At 35.0% G+C, this 24,627-nt stretch overlaps 1 protein-coding gene, 1 non-coding gene and 1 pseudogene across 6 annotated transcripts in view; 1 reads left to right on the top strand and 2 right to left on the bottom strand.

Annotated features, from left to right (window-relative positions):
• The window catches only part of RC3H2 (ring finger and CCCH-type domains 2), a 41,712-nt gene that overhangs the window by 5,402 nt on the left and 11,683 nt on the right, over positions 1-24,627 (bottom strand). For 3 of the 5 annotated variants that reach the window (XM_011364330.2, XM_011364329.2, XM_023533083.1), the window contains 17 exons: positions 24,351-24,584; positions 17,762-17,937; positions 13,945-14,145; positions 13,343-13,475; positions 13,112-13,230; positions 11,745-11,857; positions 9,648-9,956; positions 6,264-6,478; positions 5,105-5,535; positions 4,387-4,557; positions 2,546-2,692; positions 2,008-2,221; positions 1,680-1,764; positions 1,336-1,417; positions 1,118-1,252; positions 763-870; positions 519-667 (listed from right to left, as the gene is read on the bottom strand). In XM_011364330.2, the coding sequence (XP_011362632.1) occupies positions 519-667; positions 763-870; positions 1,118-1,252; positions 1,336-1,417; positions 1,680-1,764; positions 2,008-2,221; positions 2,546-2,692; positions 4,387-4,557; positions 5,105-5,535; positions 6,264-6,478; positions 9,648-9,956; positions 11,745-11,857; positions 13,112-13,230; positions 13,343-13,475; positions 13,945-14,145; positions 17,762-17,937; positions 24,351-24,584 (3,022 nt within the window). The remainder of the gene's footprint in view (positions 1-518; positions 668-762; positions 871-1,117; positions 1,253-1,335; positions 1,418-1,679; positions 1,765-2,007; positions 2,222-2,545; positions 2,693-4,386; positions 4,558-5,104; positions 5,536-6,263; positions 6,479-9,647; positions 9,957-11,744; positions 11,858-13,111; positions 13,231-13,342; positions 13,476-13,944; positions 14,146-17,761; positions 17,938-24,350; positions 24,585-24,627) is intronic. The other 2 variants (XM_023533082.1, XM_011364331.2) reach the window with 1 other exon arrangement.
• Positions 13,561-13,671, bottom strand: LOC111742479. Its single transcript, XR_002781354.1, has one exon. It is a non-coding gene; the product is annotated as a small nucleolar RNA SNORD90 (small nucleolar RNA).
• Positions 15,987-16,095, top strand: LOC111742524 (annotated as a pseudogene).

Here is a 24,627-nt window from a genome sequence, read left to right as displayed (position 1 = left end):
CTTTAAAATTGAAAGGCATCAGAGGTCACTAACAAGGTCCCATTTTCCAAAAATTAAAATAAAAAATTAAAATATTGGTTAATTTCAGGCCAACAAACTATCAAGTTCAAGATTAGCCCATATTTTTTGCAGTAATTATACAAAATGGAAATATTAAAGCCAAGAAAACCTTGACATGATTTTTTAAAAGGGAAACCCTTTATCTAGGATTTAATTCTCCATTTTGTAGTCTATAAATTTGACTACCAGACTGAGGAAATATAATTTGATGCCGGAGCACAAAGGTTATTTTTTATCCCAAGAAAAAGGAAGTTTCGGGCCACTAAAATGGACTACTTTGTTGGTTCAAATTTACCTCTTCTTTCCTAAAAATTCAGACTGATCAACTCATTGCCCTATTACATAGATCTTCCCCAGAGGCTGAAAAAAAGCAAAAATGAGTTTAACGCTGCATCTATTTCTCTTTAACTATTCATGCCCTATGCCCACTGCTTATGAATTTTCTGTCTAACACTCACAGAATCACATGGTCTTCACCTAAACTCTGTCTCTTCTGCTCCGGTGGCTCCTTTTGGTGCTTTTGGACTGGATGCCCATTTTCTACTGCTGTTCCATTCAGCAACTGATCATTTTGCGAACTGATACCAAGCTGTATGTCCAGGATCTCCTAAGAAAATAAAATGTTAATCCTTCAGTGTGAAAGAATTTTACTTTAGTTTCCAATAGAATAAAGCCTCCTAAATGTCTAATTGTAGTACTTACTTCAATTTGTTCACTCTGTCCATCAGGTTCATCAGTATCAAGTGCTGAAAGCTCTAACTCAATATCTCTATCAGGCTTCGTATCGGCCGCATCTTCTGTATAATCACTCTGAAATTAAAAAAAAAAAATACTGATTGCATGTTTACCTGTGGAAAATGGGGCTTCCTAATGATTGATCTAAAAAATTATTTAAAGAATCAGGAACCATAATTCTATTGATACTGTAAGTTTTAAAAGCAATCGCCTATCAGAAAAAGGCACATTAAAATGCACTAAGTTATGGCATAAACCAATGCACAGCAATAGCAAACAACAAATACATTAAGAATGAAGCTGAGAGGTTCAGTTTCTTTACCTCTCCATTTCTCAATTCAATTTCCTTGCTTAGAAGATTTAGGGTAAGGTGACGGCCTTCATCTAGGGAATTCCACTTTTGTTGCATGGCCAGAGCATTGGCCTCCCTCTGAAGAAGCAATGAGTTACTCTTGGCCTACAGAGAAAAAAAAGTAAAGTTAGCCTCCAACCACCATTCTACTTAAAAAAAAACTCAAAGCCGAGTAACACAAAGCCTACCTGCTGAAGTTCAATGCTTAAAAGATCTCCAGTACTGGAATGCTTTCTATGACCAGATAAATCAGTAACAATAAATCTGTCCCTTTAAAGAGAAACATGTTTACTGTAAGAAAAGTGAAACGAGTAAAGCAACTATAGGAGTAATGACTACTCTATCTGCTTTATGTAACAGATCAACCCTAAAAGTGTCAGTCGTCATTCCAAATGTAAAATTTTTTTCATAAATTTGTTATATAGCTAAAACTAGCAAAGCACATTTTATAAATAACTGAAGGAAGAATGTGTACTGAGGGCACATGCAAGTCTGAGAATAGAGAATCCTAAAGAATTAAGAGTAATGTTACCTTTCAACATAATGTGCTGATGATGTGGCTTCGTTACCATATGAACTCCACCTTGAATCAACAGCATTGACATAAGGGACATAATCTATAGAAATGTAGAAACAATAATCAGAAAAGTGAAGAGTCAGTATTAGCATGTGATGAATACTTTTCAAAAAAAGTATCCAATTAGCCATGTCATCCCAGCTAAACCATTAATTATGAGTTTACTGTGGCTGTTAAATGAGGGGAACTTCTGTGCCTTACAAAGTGAGGATTAAAAGCGCAGCGCCAGAACACAGCAGGTGAGGCCAGAACACAGCAGGTGAGGTATGAGTTAAATGATCACCTGATACGCTGATGGGCTTCGTTGCACTTCCTTGGGAAGCAGTGGCCTGGACAGGATCCGTGGTATGGTAACCTGTGCGCGAAGATCTGGAAATTGCACCCCATTTTGAGATGATAGGTCCATCGCTAAAAGGAATTATTGGGTCTTCTTCTTTTGCCCTTCTCTGAGTTTCAAATAAATGCACTCTTCTCTTAACATCTCCACTGTCCAGGTCCTGCATTAAACCAAAGAAAATCAGTAAAATGGTGGTAATTACTTCGGCTAGTAATAAAAACACATGCTCTCAAAAGACATGTAATTAAGTTTTCTGGTAAACTTAACACTAGTTGTAGATCTCAATGATAATCCAACATCTATTTTAAACCACCGAACTGTGCTCGAATAATTTAAACACTAAATGCAATTTATTTCAGACTTACCTAAATATAACTCTGTTGCTTACAGATGAGTTACACAGCAACAACATGAAGGTGAAAGTATTCGATCATTCTAAAACCTGAGTCAACATGCATGATATCCCCATGCCCCCAAATCATACCATTAATACAGCATTTGAATTAGCAATCACATCTCTGGGCTCTGAATCGATGGCATTTATACAGGAGCCTATGGTGCCACAAGACCAGGGAGAATAATGGGAAAGATGATCTTCTTCAAACTTTGTACCACTCACACTTTCAGAGAACTGATTAAAAAAAAAAAAAAAAAAGGCATAGCCAGTTAGTAAGAAACCTCAATCTATAAACTTGTAACTAATATAAACTATTACAGAATACGTAGGACTCCACAGTAAACAATTAAACCTCCAGTGACTAATATTAAAAACTGTCACAGGTAACAAATAGTATTTATATTATTTACTAAGAGAAAATAGAACATCTTCTCTTTTTACTTTGTCCTTTAAGTCTCATAAGGAACCCCTGACTATACTATCAAAACCAATCAACGAATAATTTATAGTATGCCTCTAACGTGGCGTGTGGCACTCCAGGAAATGAAAACACACACACACACACACACACACACCACAGACCATATCCTAAAGTAGTTGATAACTGTGAGAAAAAAATAACAAGTGTAAATGAGGGAACTGCATGATAAACCACGCAGTATTAAATAAAGAACCAAAACAATTCAAAGGCGGCTCTGGAACCAGAAGGAGAAATGGATAACTTTTAAAGGGACTGTAAAGATGACTGTAGAATCAGAGTACTAAAGTTTAAGAATCTAGTTTACTAATTATATAGATAAGAAAACTCAAAGCCAAAAAGGTTAAATTATTATCCCAAGTCATTACTGATAATAGATCTGAATCTCAGGGAAATACTTATTTCCTAATACATAATATAAAAAAATATAAATACATTTTTCTGTGAAGCAAGTGGCAAATCTATCACTCTGCTGTCGGGAGGTTTAGCTGTTTTGAAGAAGTCTAAGTTAGACGAAACACATTTGGATTTAGTTTTAAAAATTCAATGGTTTACTGAAATATTTATGGATGAAAAAATATGATGCCTCGTATTTCTTCAAAATAATCTAGTAGGAAGAAGCTATACAAGAAACAAAATTAGCTGGGTTGATAACTGTGGAAGTTAGGTGATGGGTCCCTGGGGTTTATTATACTATTCTCTCTCCTTTTGTATGTTTGAAACTTTTCATAATAAAGAGATTAAAAAATTTTTTTTCATACTGGAACCTCTAAGGACGGAAAATAAACCAAAAGAATTTAAAAAAAAATACTAATAGTGTGCTCTAGATATAACAGTACTGAAAACACCAGGATACAGTGAATTGATCCTGGACAAACACTTGTTTTGTAATGACAAGAACATTAATTTACAGTGATATAAAACACCATGAATAATACAATAGGTATTTCTGCACCTCTTGCGAATTAGGGAAGAATATCTCGGACCAAGATTCAAATCCCAGCTACTTACAGGCTGAATTTATTACTTGGGCAAATTACTTAACTTCTCTGGGTAGAATTCCAAACCTGCAAAATATGGGTAACACCTGCCCCCTAAGGTTTTTGTGAGAATTAAACAACATTATGTAAATGTTTAATACAGTGCCTGGCATGGGGAGGTGCTCAATAAATGGTAGATATAAACCTTATTATTAATAAAAGCCATGAAAATAATGAGAACTATACAGCTGAAAAAATTTTGAATTCTTAGTAGAAAAAGGACTATGATTTTATGATCTTCAGAGTCTTGTAATGTCTAGTCACAGTGCTTACATACTCAATGATTATTACTCAACTGCACACCAAATGACTGCAAAATATCCAACACAACTAATCCTGGTTTGAGTGAGTGCCCTGAAGTCAGCTGTTTGACCTACTCCTGCCATATCAGTGATTAAAAACTTTCTTACATCAGTGCGAAAGTCTACACTGAATAGAGGAGAAGGTGGTGTTGGTGACTGTGTTGCCACAGGAAGAGTTGAAGAAACAAGAGGTGCTTTCTGAGTGTGGTACTGTGCCCACTGTTCTGGTTTTCTTCTTAGCTGCTCCTCGCAACTGGTCTTCAAATGACCACAAGGTTCCTAAGGGGGGATAAAAGAAACAATCTTAATCATCTAAGGAGTAGTAAATTAATTTAACTATGCTCCGAGGAAATAACATAAACAATTTATTATATTTTGGATCCAAAAAAATAAATACAATAGGGAAGTCACCCTAGCCTATTCTCTACATGCTTAAATGAAAGGTTAGTACTTAGCCAAGCAATGTTAAAAGCAAAATCTCAACATACTTTTGGGGTTTAGGAAATTCATTTGTAGGTATGTATGTGGGGATACTGAAAATAGGCCCTGTCCTGGCATTTTGAAGATTTACCTTCCCATCAGTTTCCTATCCAAATAGCATTTATTGAGCATTAATGTTTTTTCTGATTTAATCCTCACTACAATAGTAGGTACTACTATTATTTCCATCAAACATGAAAAAACCGACATAGAGAAGTCAAGTACCTTCCATAAGTCACACTGTTAGTAAGTGGAGGAGCCAGGATATACACCTGGGTGGTCGCACACCAGGCACTGGGCTCTTAACCCTACACTACGGCAACATCCCTATTCCATCATCACTTACCCTTGGTAAAGGCACAGTTGTCCTTGGTTCACTTGGTGGCTGACAAGCCACTGAATAATACCCATCTAAGGAGTTATATCTTTCTCGCAAAGACGTCTGATAGACAGATGAGTGCATTACATCCATTGGAGGTAAAGAATTGCTTCTAATAATGTCATCTCGTTGGTACATAGGCGGACGCCAGATGCGCCTGCTGTCGTACACAGGGGCATACATTCCAGAAGGTACTGGAGGAACTGGTCCATATGGCTGCGGAGGAGGAGGTTGATAAGGAGAATTCATTCGATCTCGAGGGGAAAATGTACTGTAATGATCGGCATATGGCATAGAAGCAGGTGGGAGGGAAGACTCTGGAACATTATTGGACCTCACAAAGCGAGGAACACAGGGAGCCACACCAGCTGGTACCGTTGGAGGTGGTGGGTAGTATCCTTGAAAATTGGAAAGAGGAATATTTAATGTAATCTTAGCAAAATCCAACATCTTATAATGGTTTAAGTCTAAAGCAGTCTTTAATGTGGGAAAATAAAATAAGCTTTGCCCCTACTTTAGTTACCTCCACTTTCTTTTTAAATTTATTTTATTTATAGTTGACATACAATAGTTACCTCTACTTTTGAAAGAAACTATATACTTTCAAGATATTACTATATGAAAATCATTAACATTCAATACTTTGCTAAACTGCTCCTAAAAACACATGACAGAGCAATTAACAGATGGCTGGTAAATTTCCTTCTAAGGACATCTATTGCCACAGGTTTTGGGTTAAGTAATTATGGTTACATCACTGCTTCTTAATCTTGTTGGGAACAGAGGTTAAAGACCTCTTTCGAAATCTATATTATGTGGTTGTCTTTCCAAAATTACACCAAAGTATATAAACCAAACATTTGCACATCATTTCAGAAGATTTACAGAACTCTCTGAAGCTCATTCATGGACCCTATAGTTGATTCATAAAAATGAGAAATTTAAAACTATTGGCATGTAGAATCACAGATTTTTAGGGCAGGAAGAAAACTTAAGAGTAATGTAGTCTAAAGGATTAATTTTTAATATAAATATTCTAGACAAATATAAATGATTCACTTATTTATCTAAAGGCAACAAATGTTATATAACAGCTTTTTCTTAAGAATTTTCTAAAATTACTTACCTGTCTGTGGGTACTGTGGGACTTCAAAAGGTATCTGAGTCCTTGGATCTTGAATATACTGAATGTTTTCAGAATGCTGAGGATATACCGGTACTCTAGTTATAAATGGGCTGGATTTTGGAGGCACAGAATTCAGTTCTGTTCCAACATTACAGGGCCCAGCTGAGGTAGCCGCTATATTACTTACAGGCGTCTTGGGTGGAGAACTAATTTTGCTGGAGAAAAAATTAAACAAGGGAAATGATAAATCATTGTCTATGACTGTTAAGTCTTCCTCAGTAGGATTTTTTCATAAAATTACGAAGTAAAACCACTAACTGAAAGATACTTTAGGGGTTTTCATATTGACAAATAAGGCAATGAATTTCCTTGCCATTTCACACTGCTAATTCATAGCCTCATAGTAACAGATCTCATATTCTGGTGAGGGCAAAAAAAGAAATAAACAAATCTCAGGCATAATGTGACCCATCAGTCCCTTTTCACTCATTCTCTGAAGGAAGATTTTTCCTATTGGAAATTTAAAAATAAAAATCCCTTTTCAATTAATTCCAACAGAAACAATACAGTCTACCAGTAGAATTCTTTGGGATAAAGCAGACAGACATATAAAGGAAGGGTTGTTACTATTAAGTGTGATTAGCTGAAATGTAAACACCTTGAGGAAAAGCTATGTTGTCCACTTTGTTAACTGCTACTTCCCCAGAAACTAGAACAGTAAGAGGTACTCAGTATATATTTGTTGGACAAATAAGTAGTTCCTGCCACATAGTAGATACTCAGTAAATATCTGTTAAACAAAATGCTGATGAAATGGTTACTCATTAAATGAATGCAAAATACACAAAATTTTAATATATTTTTTTAAACACAAAGGATTTTCTTCATTGAATCACCAAGCAATCAGTTCCACAGGATCTCACCAAGGCTTTTAACAAGTCAAACTTTGGCAGAGCTTAGATATATGGTGATTCAAGAAAATGATCTTGCTAATGATGTAGGAATTCAATACGTTGCATCCCGACTATATTAGGTTTTCTCAAACTAAACGACGAGGACAATGGGCTATCTCTAAGTCTAGCATAGCAGATTAGCCTAGCAGATGTTTACTTCTATGTGTAATTGTGCATTAAAATGTAGAAAATAACCGAGGAACTATGGGTAATGATATTGGGTAGAAATGCATGGGCTTAGAGTTTAAAGGTATATTGGGCTGTGCTTATTCTCTGAAGTTAAATAAAGGCAACAAAGAAAATTACTAGGATTTCCTTATAACAGCAACACTTACTGAGCAATATACGGTAAATATGTCAACTCTGAGATGACAAATTCTTAGACTTGTCAGGAAAAGGGCATCAAAATCCATGACAAGGTTCATGGCCTCATGAAATCATGCAGCTATCCCAAAAATTCAGACCTAAAGAAAAGCTTTCAGCTGCATTTTAGTCAGACAACTAGATCACTACAGCTATATCCTAGATGACTTCCAGGATTCTAGGCTCTCCTTTGCAGCAGCGCCTCTCGTACCTATATGCTTTTTCCTGTGTGGTTTTCTCTATTGAGAAGGCCCTCCCTTCCTAACTCTCTAATCTTTTGGAACTAGCTCAGGTGTCATTACTTTATCTCTGAAAATGCTTCCACAATAACTCCCTAGAGAATTATTCTTTTTTAAATGTTCCAATAACACTTGGAACACAACTCCATTACAGTACCTTTCAGAATATATTATATGGAAGCTGTTTACATTTGTCTCTCAAACTACACCAGAAGACCTTTAGAGGCAGGGAGTTTATCTAGTTCATATTCCTTAGCTACACAAATTGGCCTGGTGTTTGCTACACAGAAGATCCATAATTTTTGAATGAATAAATAAATGATTTATTTATTTAGATTATTTTAAAAAGGTTTTTCTCCTAGTCATTTTTTTAACGAGATATAATTCATCCTTTTAAAGTATACACTTCAGTGAGTTTTGGTATATTCACAAAGTTATGCAACCATCACCACTATCTAATTTTAAAACATACTCATTGCCCCTGGGAGAAATCTGTACTCATTAGCATTCACTCCCCATCTTTTTTCCTCCCCAGCCCTAGCCCCTAGTAACCATCAATCTACTTTGTCTGTATGGATTTGCATATGCTGCACATTCACATATATGGAATCATACACTGTAGCTTTTTGTATGTAGCTTCAATATCACTTCATTTACATAAATACTATCTCCAAAGCTTTATTATCATAAGTTTCTTAAAGGCAGAACAATCTTATACATCTCATATATTTTCAAGAGTGCCAAGAACAGAACTCAGAATGAGTACACAGGTAACATTTGCTAACTTGACAATATTCTTTGATATATCATTTCTAAAATCTCCCCCAGGGAAGATTACAAATATCCTTTAATAAACAAATTTCCCTTATCACATGCTAACTGCAGAAATAAAGAATATAAATGCTTACCTACCTATCCTTTATTATATGAAATCACTACCAGTTTACAATGTCTAACATGCTTTTCTTCTAGAAAGCATACACTAGATACTGATACACTATTTATGGATAAACTGAACATGCTTTAACTCAGATTTTAAGACTCTAAAAGAATATCAAAACATGAGATTTCAGAGAAGTAACTTTTCAGATCACCTGAAAGTTTTAAAACTTTGTCTTAAAGCACCAAAACCCCTTTACTAGCCAAATTAAATTTTATGCTGAAGCCCAACAACAATAATAATGGAGACAATAATAACAGATATTTGCTGAGTGGTTTGCGGCAGGTGTTGTTCAAAGCACATTGCAGTATTAACTCATTTAATCCTCATAAGCAACATACGAAGTAGGAACTATTACACTAATTTTACAGATGACTAAACTGAGGAAGACAAATTAAGTAACTGGCGTAAGATCAAATAGCTAGGAAACAGTGAGCCAGAAATTAAACCCAGAGTCTGGCTCCAAAGAGTCTCCTCTTAACTTCTATACATCATTACAGAGTTTAAAGTAGAACTATTCTGATTAAAATGGAAGCTGGAGACTCAAGTATCTCACCTGCTTAGGTTTCTACTTAGTTCCTTTCTGGTACCTCTATGGACTCAATCCTAAAGTTCAAGAAAATAAGATGCAAAAAAAATCAATTCTAGTCCAACCTCTTCAGTTTATAGCTGAGGGAAACAAAACTCAGCTGAAGTGGCTTTCCTAGGTCGTAAAGCTATGCAATTGTGGAGCCAGGACTAGAACTCAAATTTTTTGTTATTTAGTGCTTTTTCTACATGAAACATTTTGCATAAAAATTCTATTAACTGCTTTTCTTCAGGATAAAAATACTCAAATGATCCTAAAAAGGCCAAGTAATTCATATTAAGCACTTTACCTACTACTTACTTTTCAGTTACAGACTCTGAAGAAGGCCCAGGAGCGCTCTGACCATTAGTGCCAACCTTCCCCACCTTCTTCACAGTCTCCAGAGCTCTTAATGCACTGTCGGCATTACGTGGGATTAGCTGGGAAACACTGTTTTCTGCATTTGAAATTCCGTTTGTACTTGGAACAATTTTCCCCGTTGTTTCAGTACTTCCTATGACAGAAATGACATTTCCGGCTGTGGTTGTGACAGTGTTGTTTACACCAACTTTATTTAGAAGAGGAAACGTTCTTACAGTTGCATTGATCTTTTTGTTCCTTAATCGATACCTGTTTCAAAAACAATCAACATATTGGTGAAAATTTCACTAAAGCTTTTCCTGGAAAAAAAAAGGCAATGAGAAAAAATTTAAAAAGGAGGAAACAGCTTTGAAAAAGTTCTTTCAGCTATCATATACAGTCTACATCAAACTCTGCTCTGATAGATGCCACATGAAAATATATGTCATTTACACACACACACACACACACACGTTTATCTAGGCACATAATAAATATAGCAAGCAAAGTACACATGTATTCAGAGAAGCCTTTTGAGGGAGTGGGAGGAGATCCTTTTGAAAATTTCGTCTAACTGGAATATAAAGTGTAGTATGTAAAAATGAAAGAAACCATATGACTTTAGTTGGGAATGTAGAATGAGAAAAGGTATGCAAGAGTTGAAAAAATTCTCTGTTGTTAACGAGTTGTTAAAGCATTATGTAATTTTAAAGAAATAAAAAAACAAAAATTTATTCCTAAACATTACGCCAAAATATAGAAAATAAGTGTTATATTTTTCAGATTAGTTTATGAGATTATCTCAGAAAGGCAGGCATAGACTATGTGATGCAGGCTCTTATAGACACAATCTAGATTTTATATCCTTAGCCACAAGGTAATGACAAAACAGATCTAAGTTTCTCATTACCTGCATTGAGCCTTATGGCAAAGTTCTCCCTGTTTTGTGAGGAACAATGGGATTGTGGGTGGGCAACAGTAACTGTAAGAAGACTAGTTAGGAGGCAACTGTGGATCAAGAAAAAGGGATGACAGCTTGGATTATAAGGATGGAAAGAAGAGAGAAAGAGTTAAGAATTATATAGAAAGCTGAAGTGATAGAACTTGGTGACTAAGCCAAGCCGGTGAAAACTGGCGAAGATGATTCCTATATGACACGACACGTTAACTGGCTGGACCTGGGTACTGGTGAAGTTGAATGGAAGGCAGAAGAGGAAGACGTAAAGGAGGAGAAAATTAGCTCAAATTGAGTTTAAGTTGTCTAAAAACAAAAGGGAGCTGTCCATTAGGAGCTGATACACAGTCCAGTTGTTCAGTAGAAAGGCTGGGATCAATTTCTTGGTGAAATCTCAGAGTGTTTTGGTTAAAAACAACAAACACTCAGACAACACATAATATAGCTTATATCTTTTGACTTTTATATTTGGGATAAGTGGACAAAGAAAAAGGAGTTACCCATAAAAGAGGAGAAAAAGAAGACACATAAAAAGAATGCTAAAAAAGACCAAAAAAGGGGTCAAATATGTGGTGACGGAAAGAAATCTAACTATGGGAGGTACACACGCAATGTAAATATATATATACCTTACTGTTAAAATGTACAGCTGACACTTATCAGATTTCATTAACCAATGTCACCATTAAAAAAATTAAAATAATAAGGAAAAAAAAACGACCAAAAGCCACAAAAATAAAATATACCTGCTTTATCATTTTACCTGGGCCTTTGCTATTATCTTCAACTGAACCTGAGCAAATAAGATTGTACACAGGAGCATTTTCATTCTATATAAAATTTTCATTCTATATGGGCTTAGCAGAAACATGTATTCCAGCTACACGACTGTCTAAAATATGCCCCTGAATAAGGTTCTAAGTCACTTCTTACGTTAATCTTGCTCCCAGAAGCAACAAAGTATGTTTTCAAAAGAAAGGTTATTTTCTACAATGTGAATTTAGCTGCATCTTTGAAACTCATCACTAATTTTAAGATTGTATATAACATTTTCAAAATGACCAAAAATTAAACCCATATGAAAGAGAATTCTTCTAACTTACTTTTCAAGCTCTTCCTGAGAATGGGCAAAAGTACAATTTGTTCCTCGTGGACACCCTCCTTGTTGTCGCAGATCTCGGCACATACTAGTCTTATATTTGCTGTTTGGCTGGGGCTACAGAAAGAACATCAAGAGGTGGAAAGGTGAAGATTACAGTTGTTATTTACTCTAGGGACTTCGGAATTTCAGGATTACACCTTTAATTATTTTGCTTATTAGATAAGTAATTCTTGTGCTGTAACAATTACCATTCCATCATTCCCCATTAAGAATTATGAAGCATAACCCTGAGTTGGAATTTCAGACATTCCTTCTGAGGATTATCTGGAACTGGTTCAAATGTTATGTCTATTAATTTGTCAGGCAACGTAATTCCCATGAAAATAAGAGATTTTCTCATCAATTCACTGCTGTTTTAAAGTTATGAAACCAAAATCAAATATAAAATTTTTAAAAACATTTAAAGGCCATAAGCTTGTTCATTTAAACTTTCCCAGGAAATGTAGAATACAATTTCTCCTGAAAGTGAAACATTAAGAAATACCAATTCATCTGTTAACTCTCTTCTGAGGCTTGGAGCTGTTTAAGTTTATACAATGAGGCAAAATATAAAAACTTCATCATACCTGCTATGATTTGCATCAAAATTGAAAAGTCATTGTTATTTTTATGATCTTAATGAAGATAAAACATTTATCTTTCAGTTAATATTTAAATATTATAATGTCTTCTAATAGAGTAAGGATAGAAGATGAAAAGATCACTTTGGAGTAGATCTGATCCCAGCTCTGTCACTTATTGCCACCATGGCCTTAGATATGCTATTAAACCTCTTTAAACTTCAACTTGGGAACAGCATATATCTTGTATGTGGTTGTGAGGATTAAAAATAATATGTGTAAAATATTGAACACAGGGACTGACTCACAGTAACTTAATGAATGTTATCATTCAAATAAAAGATTTATACTTTAAATAACTCCTAAAGTACACTAAAATATTTTTAAAATTCAAATTCCACACACGAATAGAAATTTTTTGTATGACAGCAATGAAGAAAAAAGTGACAATTTCCCCACATTAGAAAAGAATTAGACAAAATATTTGGAAGGCATCAATGATCCACACTTGGTCAAAGACATCTGCATTCAAGATACTATCAACTCAATTCAAGATACCATACAAACTGTTGCTGTGCTATGAATTATTTATCAGGTACGCTACAACTTGACTTTCTCCCAGAAGAACAGATAATATAAAATTATGAGAAAGTAGAGTGACATAAAGATTCCATTAACCAAAAAGCTTGTAAAGATGTTTAGGACGAAACTCTGCTAGAGATAACAGTAGTACATTAAATGTGCTTACCTGAGGTGTCTCATGGCCTTTTCTACTATAATTTTGTATGAAGTCCACAAGGCCATGAACCACTGTTTTAACAGCTACCATTGCATTTTCTAGCTGCTCCCAAGTTGGTGAAACAGCATCTAAAGCCGCCAAGGGGATGGGATGGAGGAGAGAATTTGTTAGCAGAAATTCTCTTGTGTCACTTACCTCAAAGTAGAAAAAGCATAAGCAATTGAGTATTTTCCCACATACCTGGATTGGGGTCTATGTTTGCAAGAAGCTCTAAATGAGGCCTCAGTCTATTTAAGTTAGCTGGATCGCCTGTTCGTTGCAAAACAATGGTCAATTCCTGGACACTCTTTGCAAATGATTCTGGAGACTGCAACTAACAAACAGAAGATAGAATGGTTTTTACTCTGGTCCTTATAACATCTATATTCAAATGTTTTTATTTAATCAACAAACTGAACAGGTTTTCAAGTGTCTTCAGATTTCATAGTAGGAGTATCAACGATGAATTAAATTTTCACCTCAGAATCTGCCCTATGAAATTCATCATTAGACACTCAGAAAACTTATTTATAAGCTGTATGAGCTCTCTGGAGTCAGAATGTAGATATATAATAGACTTTGTAAGCCAGGCTGCTTTTATCCTGTCTTTGCTCCCCTGCTGCCCCCTTTAGTTTATTTTGAAAGTTAAAAAATATTAATAAGAAAAAAAGATTAATTTATAGGACTGATAGTTAAAAACATAGGAATCTCCAACTGGTTGTCTCTTTAGTACCTTCAGGAGACTCCAGTACTCTCCAATGTTAACAGCAATGACAGAAATCAGCATCTCTACTTTCACGAACCTTGTCAATAATAGACTGCATGTGTGACTTATGCGCCAAGTCACCATACAGAAGTGAGGACCACTGCTCAGGTGAAATACGGAGCCCTGCTTCCATAGCAATGTGAACAATCTGGGCATCATGTTCTCTGCGTAATGCCTCATAACTCCGAAATTCCTCCTTTAGCTGCATCAGAGAAGAGTCTTCATCCCTTTTGGTAACCTAAAAAATAACGAGGAGAAAAAAAAAAAAATCACCCATCAGAATTGGTGTGCTCTCCCTCCGCCCCCAACCAATTCTATTTTTGGGGAGGTGAGAGGGCACCAACTACATATCAGATACCACACAAAGAAGGTACAAAGAAGATAATGCCCTTACCACAAATTCTTTTGGGAACAAAGCAGAACTTTCATAACCTAATACATAGTCCTGCCTTTCTCCAATGAGCTCAGCAACTAGTAGGGAAGAGACTTATAAAATTATAGTATAAGCGCTATTATAAGGCTCTATAGCAATATGAAGGCAAGGCAATTAAATGACTGGTGGAAGATAGAGGGGGATCAGATAAGGCTCTCCCCAGCTGAAGGCTACACGAATCGAGTCCTGAAGAACAAAGAGGAGTTCTCCCAACAAAGGTGAGGAATAGAATTCTAAAAACAGTAGCAAGTGGTGAAATAGAAACATGAAAAAGCAGAACACACAGAATTAAAGGCTAACATGCAAGCTGGAAAAAAATCACAGAGGATCTTGGATACTATGATTAGCAATGTGGATATTACCCTGTAGGAAATGGGAAGCCACTGAGAGCTTTTAAGCAGAGGGGTGTCATGATCAGCCCTGCCAACGAGTAGCAATATATTAACTCCATATGATGATTAAGAAATTTTCTGCCACCACAAAAATGATCATTAGGATATTTATACAGCTTTAATCTATACTTAAGTGATAAATTCAAAAGTTAAGAGTTTCATATGTCCTAGTAAAACTGTCTAATTAAACATGCAAGTATATGGCTAAATAATTTCCATAATAAAAGATACACGCTTACTTCTGAATGACTAAAACTTGCTAAGAAATTTGAAACTTAGGAATCAGAATACCTAAGACTAGTCCAGGTTCTGAAACTTAAATTAGACAAATCACTCAAACTATTTAAAACGATGATTTCCTCATGCGTACAATGAATATATCCCAGACCACCTCACTGGTTGTTTCTATTGCTGTTGCTGGCAATATGTCCCCAAGAACATGAAGATGAGGAAATCAAGTTATCATCTGAGAGGTAACTTAATAGTACCAGTTCACAATTCTCTTTGGGAATATATAAATATATTATAGAAAAGTTTGAGATCCCAACAATTCTAATCAACTTAAATCTTAGGTATAATTTAAGAAATGGAACAGTATAACTAGAAGTCACAAAAATCTATATTCTACATAACCTACTTAAAGAAATGCTGAGGAAACAAAAGGAGGAATTATCAACCTAAAAAGTAGAAAGAAGAAACCCAAAGAACCAGAGGATGGTAGCATGTATCCAATCACCAGGTATGGTACAGGTGCCTCCTGGGCAGCATCAGCATCTACCTACCTGAATAGTAAAGATGGACAAAGGTGGCTAAGAGAGCCTACACCCATTAAAATTCTATTAACATGCATCGAAATCACCCATAAAGTTTTAAAATTGTAGCTGCAGGTCTACTAAATCAGAATCCTTGGCTTTGAAGACCACATAATTTAAAAATTATATATGAGGGGTGGTTCCATAGAGTAGTGGTTAGCACATCTGCTTTACACACCGAAAGTCCTGGGTTCGAACCCCAGCAGAGCCACAGCCCATACCCTGGGTGCGCACCGCGAGCGTGTGGGAGAAGACGCCCCACCATCAGAGATCCAGTTCTTAAGGGGAGACAGCAACATTCGTAGGTCAGGGGTGGAAGTGGCAGGGGGGAGATTAAAAAAAAATTATATATGAATGTTCAAGTCCTACAGGAGATACACTAAATCAGAATATCGGGGGATGGGACCCAGGAATGCATACTTTCAAAAACTCTACAGGTCTCATCTACGGCCATGCCACCCTGAACAAGCCCGATCTCGGAAGCTAAGCAGGGTCGGGTCTGGTTAGTACTTGGATGGGAGACCACCTAGGAAGACCAGGTGGTGTAGGCATAAAAAATAAAAAATAAGGGCTTGTAAGCTGACAAAGTCCTTGCAATCTGTGAGGTCAACCAAGGGGTGCCTCGCCAAAAAAAATTAAAATAAAAATAAATAAATAAAAACTACGGGTCTCTACAGGTGATTCTCCTGTGTACCTTCAGTTGAGAATCACTGCATTAAATATCAGAATCATTAACTTTACTTGTTCTAACTCCATACTAAGCAAGCAAAGGTTTGATACTCTTCTACAGAAAAATATCTACAACATGAGAATTCAAGTCATTTAATCATTATGAATAAAGAAAACAGATGATAAGTTAGGATGATGCTGTTCCTGAGGAAAGACTCTCCTGCGTGCATCCACAAAATTCAGGTCTCTAAGCCCATAAAGTCTAGGAAAAGACCTTTGACACAGTGACTTTACTAGAGTAAATGTCACCTGAGAGAGAGGCTTTTTGACAATTAAGTCAGTATGATGTCCTTTTATTCATCTAAACACTGCTTTAACGTTTTAAACTACAGAGCAGTAAGTATGAAATGAGAGCATACAGTTGAAATAAATTTTTAAACTAGTGTTATTAAAATGTCAGATATTAGTAGTAGCTTTAGATTTATGATAATCATAAACCACAAATCATGATACCGATGAGGAAAAATAAGTACATAATGTGAGAACCTACCAGTCACTTCAGGATGACAAATAATCTCTGTAACTTGGCTGCTTAGCCAAAAACATGATGTTTGAGGAACCAGAGATTCATTTCAATTGTTGCCCAAAGGAAAAAAATCAAGCATTATAACTATCAGGAAGATAGTGGCCAAGCCTCATTATGGAGACAAGTGAACACATTTGAACATATTTCCATAATCACTTATATCTCAAACTAAGCAATGTGCCCTCACCTCCCCTGCTCCCCCCTCCTCCCGCCAAATAACAACAAAAACCCTTTTTCTGTCTATATTGTTTTTACCTTTGGGGCTATAAAACCAGTAAAATAACCTAAATAAGCTTTGGTTTCAAATTTAGATGTTTAACTTTCACAGACGCTAATGGGATGTTCAACTTCCAAGACCCAGCCAGCAACCTATACTCCTGTAACATGCAGAAACTTTAAGGATTCAGCCAACTTTTCTCAGTACCCGTCACCACCCATGAGCCTATTAGATGATGAAACTACAATTCTAAATATCTTGGGATTCTTTCCTGCCCTCTCCAGCAAAAACAAAACAAAACACAAAACAAAACTCTACCCTAAATGCAGAGTAGGGCAATGGCCTCAAATTTTCACTCTCTAATTATCCCTAAGATAACATATAAGCCATCTTCAGATTAAAAGCTTTAGTGACACAGAGAATGAGATAAAAATAATGGGGAAGTTAAAACATTTACCTACTCCTTTTAAGTTTTCAGCGTAGTTCCTGACTCCCTTTTAAGAGGAAAGAATAAATGAATTGGGCTTCTTTAGTCCACTTTTATTATTCCAAGAGTCAAGTTTACCAAACTATTTCCTTATGGTGTTTTTTGTTATTGATATCTTCACATGTGTTCTTATTCTCAATAGGTAGCATCACAGATGCATTCTACCTTTGTGGGGCTCTAGCCTAGGTAACACTCATTCTGGGAAGCCTCTGTCCCACATACAGGCATGTAATGTTTAAATGGTTGCTTACTACTTACCTTAAAACAAGAAGCTCGATACAGTAGTTGCACAACATGACCAATACTTGTTTTTGATGCCTGAGGAAATCTTGGTTCTAGTCTTTGCACAACAAAAAGTACCAGAACTTTCCTTGAGAGGGCAGAACCATCTTCTAATGCCAGCAGCACCAGTTTCAAGGCCTCTTCTTGCATAGCTAGAAGGAACATGAGTTCATGATAAATGAGAAATCCTGCAGATCGCGTGCGTCACAGACTTCTTTAGGTATTAGTTTACAGCAGTTTGTTATCCAGTCTGTGTTTGCACAAAAAGAGGACATCACACATACACAAATACAATTTACTTAAAAAGGATAGTAGTCCGCTCTTATCTGTGGGGGATATGTTCCCAGACCTCTAGTGGATGCCTAAAACTGTGGATAGTACTGAACCCTATGTTTTTTTCCTATTCACTAAGTCCTCACTTAACACCATTGATAGGTGCTGCAGCTTTAGACGTATGATGAAACCATAGGCTGATTGATACAAACAAGAGTTAAGTTCCTATGACATCTCATCCAAGTTATAACTAAACAATGTTATTTGAGGACCTGCTGTACATACATACCTATGATAAAGTTCAATTTATAAATTAGGCACACTAAGAGATTAACAATAACTAAAAATACAATAGATCAATTATAACAATATATTGTAATAAAAGTTATAGGAATGAGGTCTCTCTCTCAAAGTATCTTATTGTACTGTACTCACCCTTCTTGTGAGGATATGAGATGATACAAGGCCTACATGATGAGATGAAGTGAGATGAATGAGGCAGGCATTGTGACTTAGTATAAGTCTACTATAAAAGTTACTTGAAAATAAGTGACTAATGGGCGGATAGCACATACCGTGTGGATATGCTGGACAAAGGAAAAAGTCACAATGGCACAAGATTTCATCATGCTACTCAGAATGGCGTGTAATTTAAAACTTATGAATTGTTTATTTCTGAAATTTTCCATTTAATATTTTTAGACTGCAGGTAACTGAAACCACAGAAAGAGAAATCATAGATAAGGGGGGACTACTATAATCAAACAAAACATACTTCCTACTAAACGACCAATCAGAACACAAGTCAACAGAACTTAAATATATCTTCTGTAGGTACTTAATAATCAACTAATTAATGATAGTGTTAAAGTGAAAAAAAGTCCTCATTTATAAAAGACACACAGCTACTCTGACAAGTAACACATAAAGGATACACAGCAGTCTTAAAGGATACACAGCAGTCTTCCGATAAATGGTAATTTTGTCAATGCATGAAACTGTTACTTGCCTGTCAGAACTATTTTGTATATAATTTTTAAGTGATATTACCTCTGGATGCAATACCTATGGATTTATGTTGTTTTCAAGCCAGGGATATATTCTATAATCTGAACCTAATCATGAGGGAACATCAGACAAACCAAATTAAGAACAGTCTATAAGATAACTAGCCTGTATTCTTCAAGAATACACACATTAGACAATGTAAGACTGAGGAATGGTTTCAGAATAAAGAATACTAAAAAGAGACATGACAAATAAATACGATAAGTAATCATATATTGGAACTTATAAAAATCTCTTTTATATACAAATAAATACAATAAACAATCTTGGATTAGAACAAAAACATCATTTATGACATTTATTTTCTTCCAAAAAAAAAAAAGGAAGAAAAATAAATAGAAGAAAATAAATACCATAAAAGACATTTTTGGAATAATTTACAAAACTAAAATATAAATTGTAGATTGTAGTACTGTAGCAATGTTAAATTTTCTGAATTTGATGAATGTACTGTTATTATCTAAGATGGTAGTATCCTTGTTTTTAGGAAACACACAAGTATTATTGAGTAAAGGGGCATGAAATATGCAATCCTATTCTCAAGTGGTTCAAAAAAGAGAGGAGGGAATAATATAACAAATACAGCAAATTATTAAAAACTAGTAAATATGGATAAAGAGTATTCAGGAATTCTCTGTATTATTCTTGCAATTTTTTGGTGAATTTGAAATTATTTCAAAATTAAAATGTAAAAATATATTGGTTTTCCATTAAAACAATGAAGCTTTAGAGCACAGAGATCATGTGGAATCCAGATTAAAAATAAAACTCTCTTTTTCTCTAAGTGAGGCACTGAAGGCCAGAGAAGTTAGGCTAAGGTCAATGACTAGTTAGTATCAAAATGTAACTAGAACCAAAGACTTTTTTTAAATTAAGGTAAAATTCACATAACATAAAATTAACCATCTTAAAGTATACAATTCACAATGTTGTAGAACCATCAACTAACTCTATCAACTAAATCTATCTAGTTCTAAGACATTTTCATCACCTCAAAGGAACTACATAGCAATTTGGCAGTCACCTCTCATACCCTCTGGCAATCCACTAGCCTGATGGGTAGTACCACTGATTTACTTTTGTGGATGCTGCACATAAATAGAATCATAGAATGTGTAACCATTTGTCTGGCTTCTTTCACTTAACATAGTATTTTCGAAGCTCATCCACACTGCAGCATGTTTCACCAGTTTTCACAACTTTGGCTAAATAATATTCTATTTATGGATATACCACATTTTGTTTATCCTAAGTTGGTGAACATCTGGAAGGTTTCCACCTTTTGAGTATTTTAAATAATGCTGCTATAAACACTGATGTACAGGTATTAGTTTAAGTGCCTGTTTTCAACTCTTTGAGGGTACAGACCTAAGAGTGGAGCTGCTGAGTCATACGGTAATTGTTTTAACTTTTTGAACTGCCAAATTGTTTCCTACAGAGGCTGCACCATTTTACATTCCCAAGTTCTCCACATCCTCACCAACACTTGATTTTCCATTGTTTACATTATGGTGAACCTAGTGGGTGTAAAGTAGTATCTCATTGTGATTTTGATGTGCTTTTCTTTAATTACTAATGACACTGAGCATCTCCTGCGCTTTTCAGTCATCTATGTATCTTCTCTGGAGAAATGTCTATTCAAGTGGTTGGCCCATATTTTAATTTAGTTTGTCTTTCTTTGAGGTGAACAACCAAGGACGTTTGATACCTAGGTTAGTACTTCTTAGGTAAGGTAAATAAAAATAAAATATACAAAGGTAACATTCTAAAATTATATATAAATGTGGATTTTAAAAATTACTTTTCAATTGAACTTGTATTATGGAAAATTTTACACATATACAAAAGTAGAGCTAATATGCACCCATAACACAGCCGTTGCCAGTAAGGCTTCATCTTACTTCTTACCCATTTTTCTAGTGTTTTGGCTGGAGTGTTCTAATGTAAATCCCAGACAACATCCTTAAATAATTCAGAGAGTATTTCTAACACACAAGGAATTATTTTTTCAAATTTACTATAACACCATTACCCCATCTAAAATAAGTGATATATTTCCTTAACATCACCTAATACCCAGTCCACATTGAATTTCCTACCACTGCCTCAAAAATTTCTTTTTATAGTCGATTTCCTTAAATATCTAAGTCCATACATTGCTTTTGGGTAACATGTCCCCAGGCTTAAAAAACTATGCCAGTTCCCCCTGGCTCTCCATCCTTCTATGTAAAAGAAAATCTAGTATATTCGTTGATGAAACAATCATTTTTCTCAACAATTTACCACATTCTTGATTTGGCTAATTTTGTGGTTTAAAACTATGTTCCTTTATCCGTTTCATGTAAACTACAGGCTTAGTTAGTTTCAGGATGTTTTTCTTCTTCTTTCCCAAGCATACTTCTTATTCCATGTAGTACCATCAGGAAATGCATAAGGCCCAACTGTCTCACTTTAATAAGACTGATAAGTGGTTTTAGGCCTTATCCATCTATTATAAATTTTCCCAGCAACCTTTCTTCCAGTGGTTTTAACAGCTACTAATAATTCTTGCCCAGACCAATTAATTCATTTGATGTTGCAAATTTGTGATTTTTCTAATTTTAACATTTTTTTTCTAAGTTTATTAACTAAAAGAAGAACCTACCCCTCCACATCCTAATGGTTTGTAAAAGGCAAGGCAGAAAAACTGCTTGATTTTTTTCTATGCCTTTTCCAATTTTTAGAATGTGTTGGCACCCAAGCAACTGCCAACAATAACCAATTAATTTTTCTGCACTATCATTACAAAATCATGATTTTTTATATATTTTGTGTCTCAATCCATTAAATTATTCATTTTGATGTTCAAATTGTCTCCCACTTATGTCCAGTGGGAGCCCCTTCAAATTCAATTCTATGTTCTTTTGACAAGATTCTAGGTTTTTTTTAATAGCTTTTTTACTTTCTGGCATAAGACTTCTCAAGCTCTTTTTATACTTTTCTACCCTGGAAATGGAATCAGGCATTTTTCTGAAGAGCCCTGTTTACTTTTTAGTGGTAAATGGTATTATTAAAGGCCAGAATCTAAGTGCTATGACTATCCATTACTTCTAAGCCATTTCTGTGGACAGATCTAAGGAACAGGTATTTTTTAGAAGATAATAAAATAAAATGAACAAGTCTATATTGCCAATTCAAATTTAAGACTACAGAATTTTTACATAAATTCTTTGATTTCATACTTGGATCTCTTTTTTTAAAATGCTGAAAATCTTGATTCCTGATGGCATTAACATAATTATTTGCTTTATTCTACAGTGTGTCTATATAATAGTTTCAAAATAGAATACCAAGAAAATTATCAACAGTGTAATGATGGAACACAGTTTAGGATTTATTATGTATCCCCTGCTAGAGATATAAAAATCAAAATACTGTGTGTTCTAAAGCCACCTGAAAAAATTCAATCATGATAAACATGCTACCAATTTGATGTTTTAGCTTTTTTATTTTTTAGGTATTGATTTGTTTTACTCATTTTATTTAAATTTTTAAAATTTATTTTTACTAAAAATTGTTTTATAATTACATAAAACATTTACATGGCTGCAAAGTACAAAACCAAAGCCTATGGTTCTATGAGGCCTATGGCTTCTCTCCTTGTCTGCTTTATCTTGGTTCCCCCCTTCTCTACACAAGCTTATTATTTTTAATTTTTTTCCTACCATTGCTTCTTTTGGAAAATATAAACAAATAATAACGGTTGTCTCTCCCTTTCTTCGATAAAAGGTACTATGATAAGCACACTATGCTGCACTTTGCTTTTCTTTAACTTAATGTATCTAGAGATCACATGCAAGCAGAATATATACATTTTCCTCATTTCTTTCAATAAGCACATAGTATTCCATTGGAAAGACATACCAGGTCATTAAACCAGTCTCCTATTCACATTCAGATGGCTTCAGATGTTTGCTCTTACAAATAGTGCTTTATAACTTTGTGTGTCCTGTATTTTTTGCTGTATCTTTGGGACAGATTCCTAGAAGTGGGGCTGTTGGGGCCAAAAGGTAAATGCATAGGTAATTTTGCTAGATATTGCCAAATTCCTCTATAAGTGTGTATCACTTTGCATTCCCACCATTATTGGATGAAAGATCTGTTTTCCCACAGCCATGACAACAGAATATATTGTCAAACTTTTGGATTCTGCCAATCTGATAAGTGAGATATGGTATTTCAGTATAATTTTAAGATATATTTCTCTTAATATGAAAAAGACTGAGTATCTTTTTATATGTGTGAGGGCCATTTACAATACTTTCCCCTATGAATTGTCTGTTTATATCTTTTGACAAATTTTCAATTGGGTGGTTAGTATTTTTCTTGAGTTTTTATAAGTACCTTAAATATTAGTTATAGTAGTGCTTTGTGTGTAATATAATACAAATATTTCCCCAAGTTTGTCATTTATTATGCTTCTAATTTTTTGTGATGCAACTTAAAAAAAATTATATAGTCAAATGTCACTCTTTCTCCTAGTGCTTCTGGATTTGGAGTCAAAGAGAAAAGTGTTTCCTACTCCAAGGTTATAAAGGAATTCACTCTTGTGTTTGTTTTTATTACTTATATACTTTATTTTTTAATCTTAAGTATTTCTGATCTATTTGGAATTTATGCAGCTTTGGAGTATAAGGAATTCATCCAATTTTATCTTTTTCAGTATGTCTATTCAGTTGTCCCAATAATACTAAACAAGTTTCTTCACAAAAATAAATCCTACTTGGACTGTAATTCCAAATCAGAAAAGTTAAACACTAAACATTCCAGAAGGCAACACAGGACAATATGTCATAATCTTGGTAAAGATTTTTTAAACAGAATGTAGATGGTAGTAACCATAAAGAAATCATCCCGATTCTTTAAAAAAAAAAAAAAAAAATTGTTTTCCAATTTTTAAAAAAGTTTGTTTCTTTTACTTACCACCTGTGTAACCTTAGGCCTCTAACTCAGTTTTCTAATTTGTAAAACTGGATCTGTCTCACCTCTCTTGAAGGCCATTGAGGATTAAATGAGAAACTTATTCTAAAACACATATAGCTTATGATAAACAAAACTGATTTATGTCAAGATTTCTATGTGTAAATAAAGGTGACTTGAGTCTGAGGAGTCTTACCTCCTCTAGAAATTGGCATCCTCTAATCCTGACAGCTGATAAGAAAGGCAAGATAGTGATCTATCTTACCTGGCCCTAGAAACTGGCATCCTCGAGCCCTGACCGCAGCCCATAAGTTGGCAGACAACTGCTGAGGGTTCTGGTGTTGTAGTATTAGTTCCGTTACAGTTCTTTCTCCCAGGGAACGGGCTGCTCTCATGGCTCTTACACGACCTTCTTCCTCTACCAGTTGACAGTTTACAAGTGTCACCAGTTTCCTTTGCATTGGACGACTCAGTGCACTCTGGTTCAAACTAGCTACACCTTTAGGAAAAAGGAAACAATGAAAACTAAATTTTTTTCAATT

Source organism: Pteropus vampyrus, unplaced genomic scaffold, assembly GCF_000151845.1.
Source record: "Pteropus vampyrus isolate Shadow unplaced genomic scaffold, Pvam_2.0 Scaffold95, whole genome shotgun sequence".
Taxonomy (NCBI): Eukaryota; Metazoa; Chordata; class Mammalia; order Chiroptera; family Pteropodidae; genus Pteropus; species Pteropus vampyrus.
This window is presented reverse-complemented; position numbering and strand designations above follow the sequence as displayed.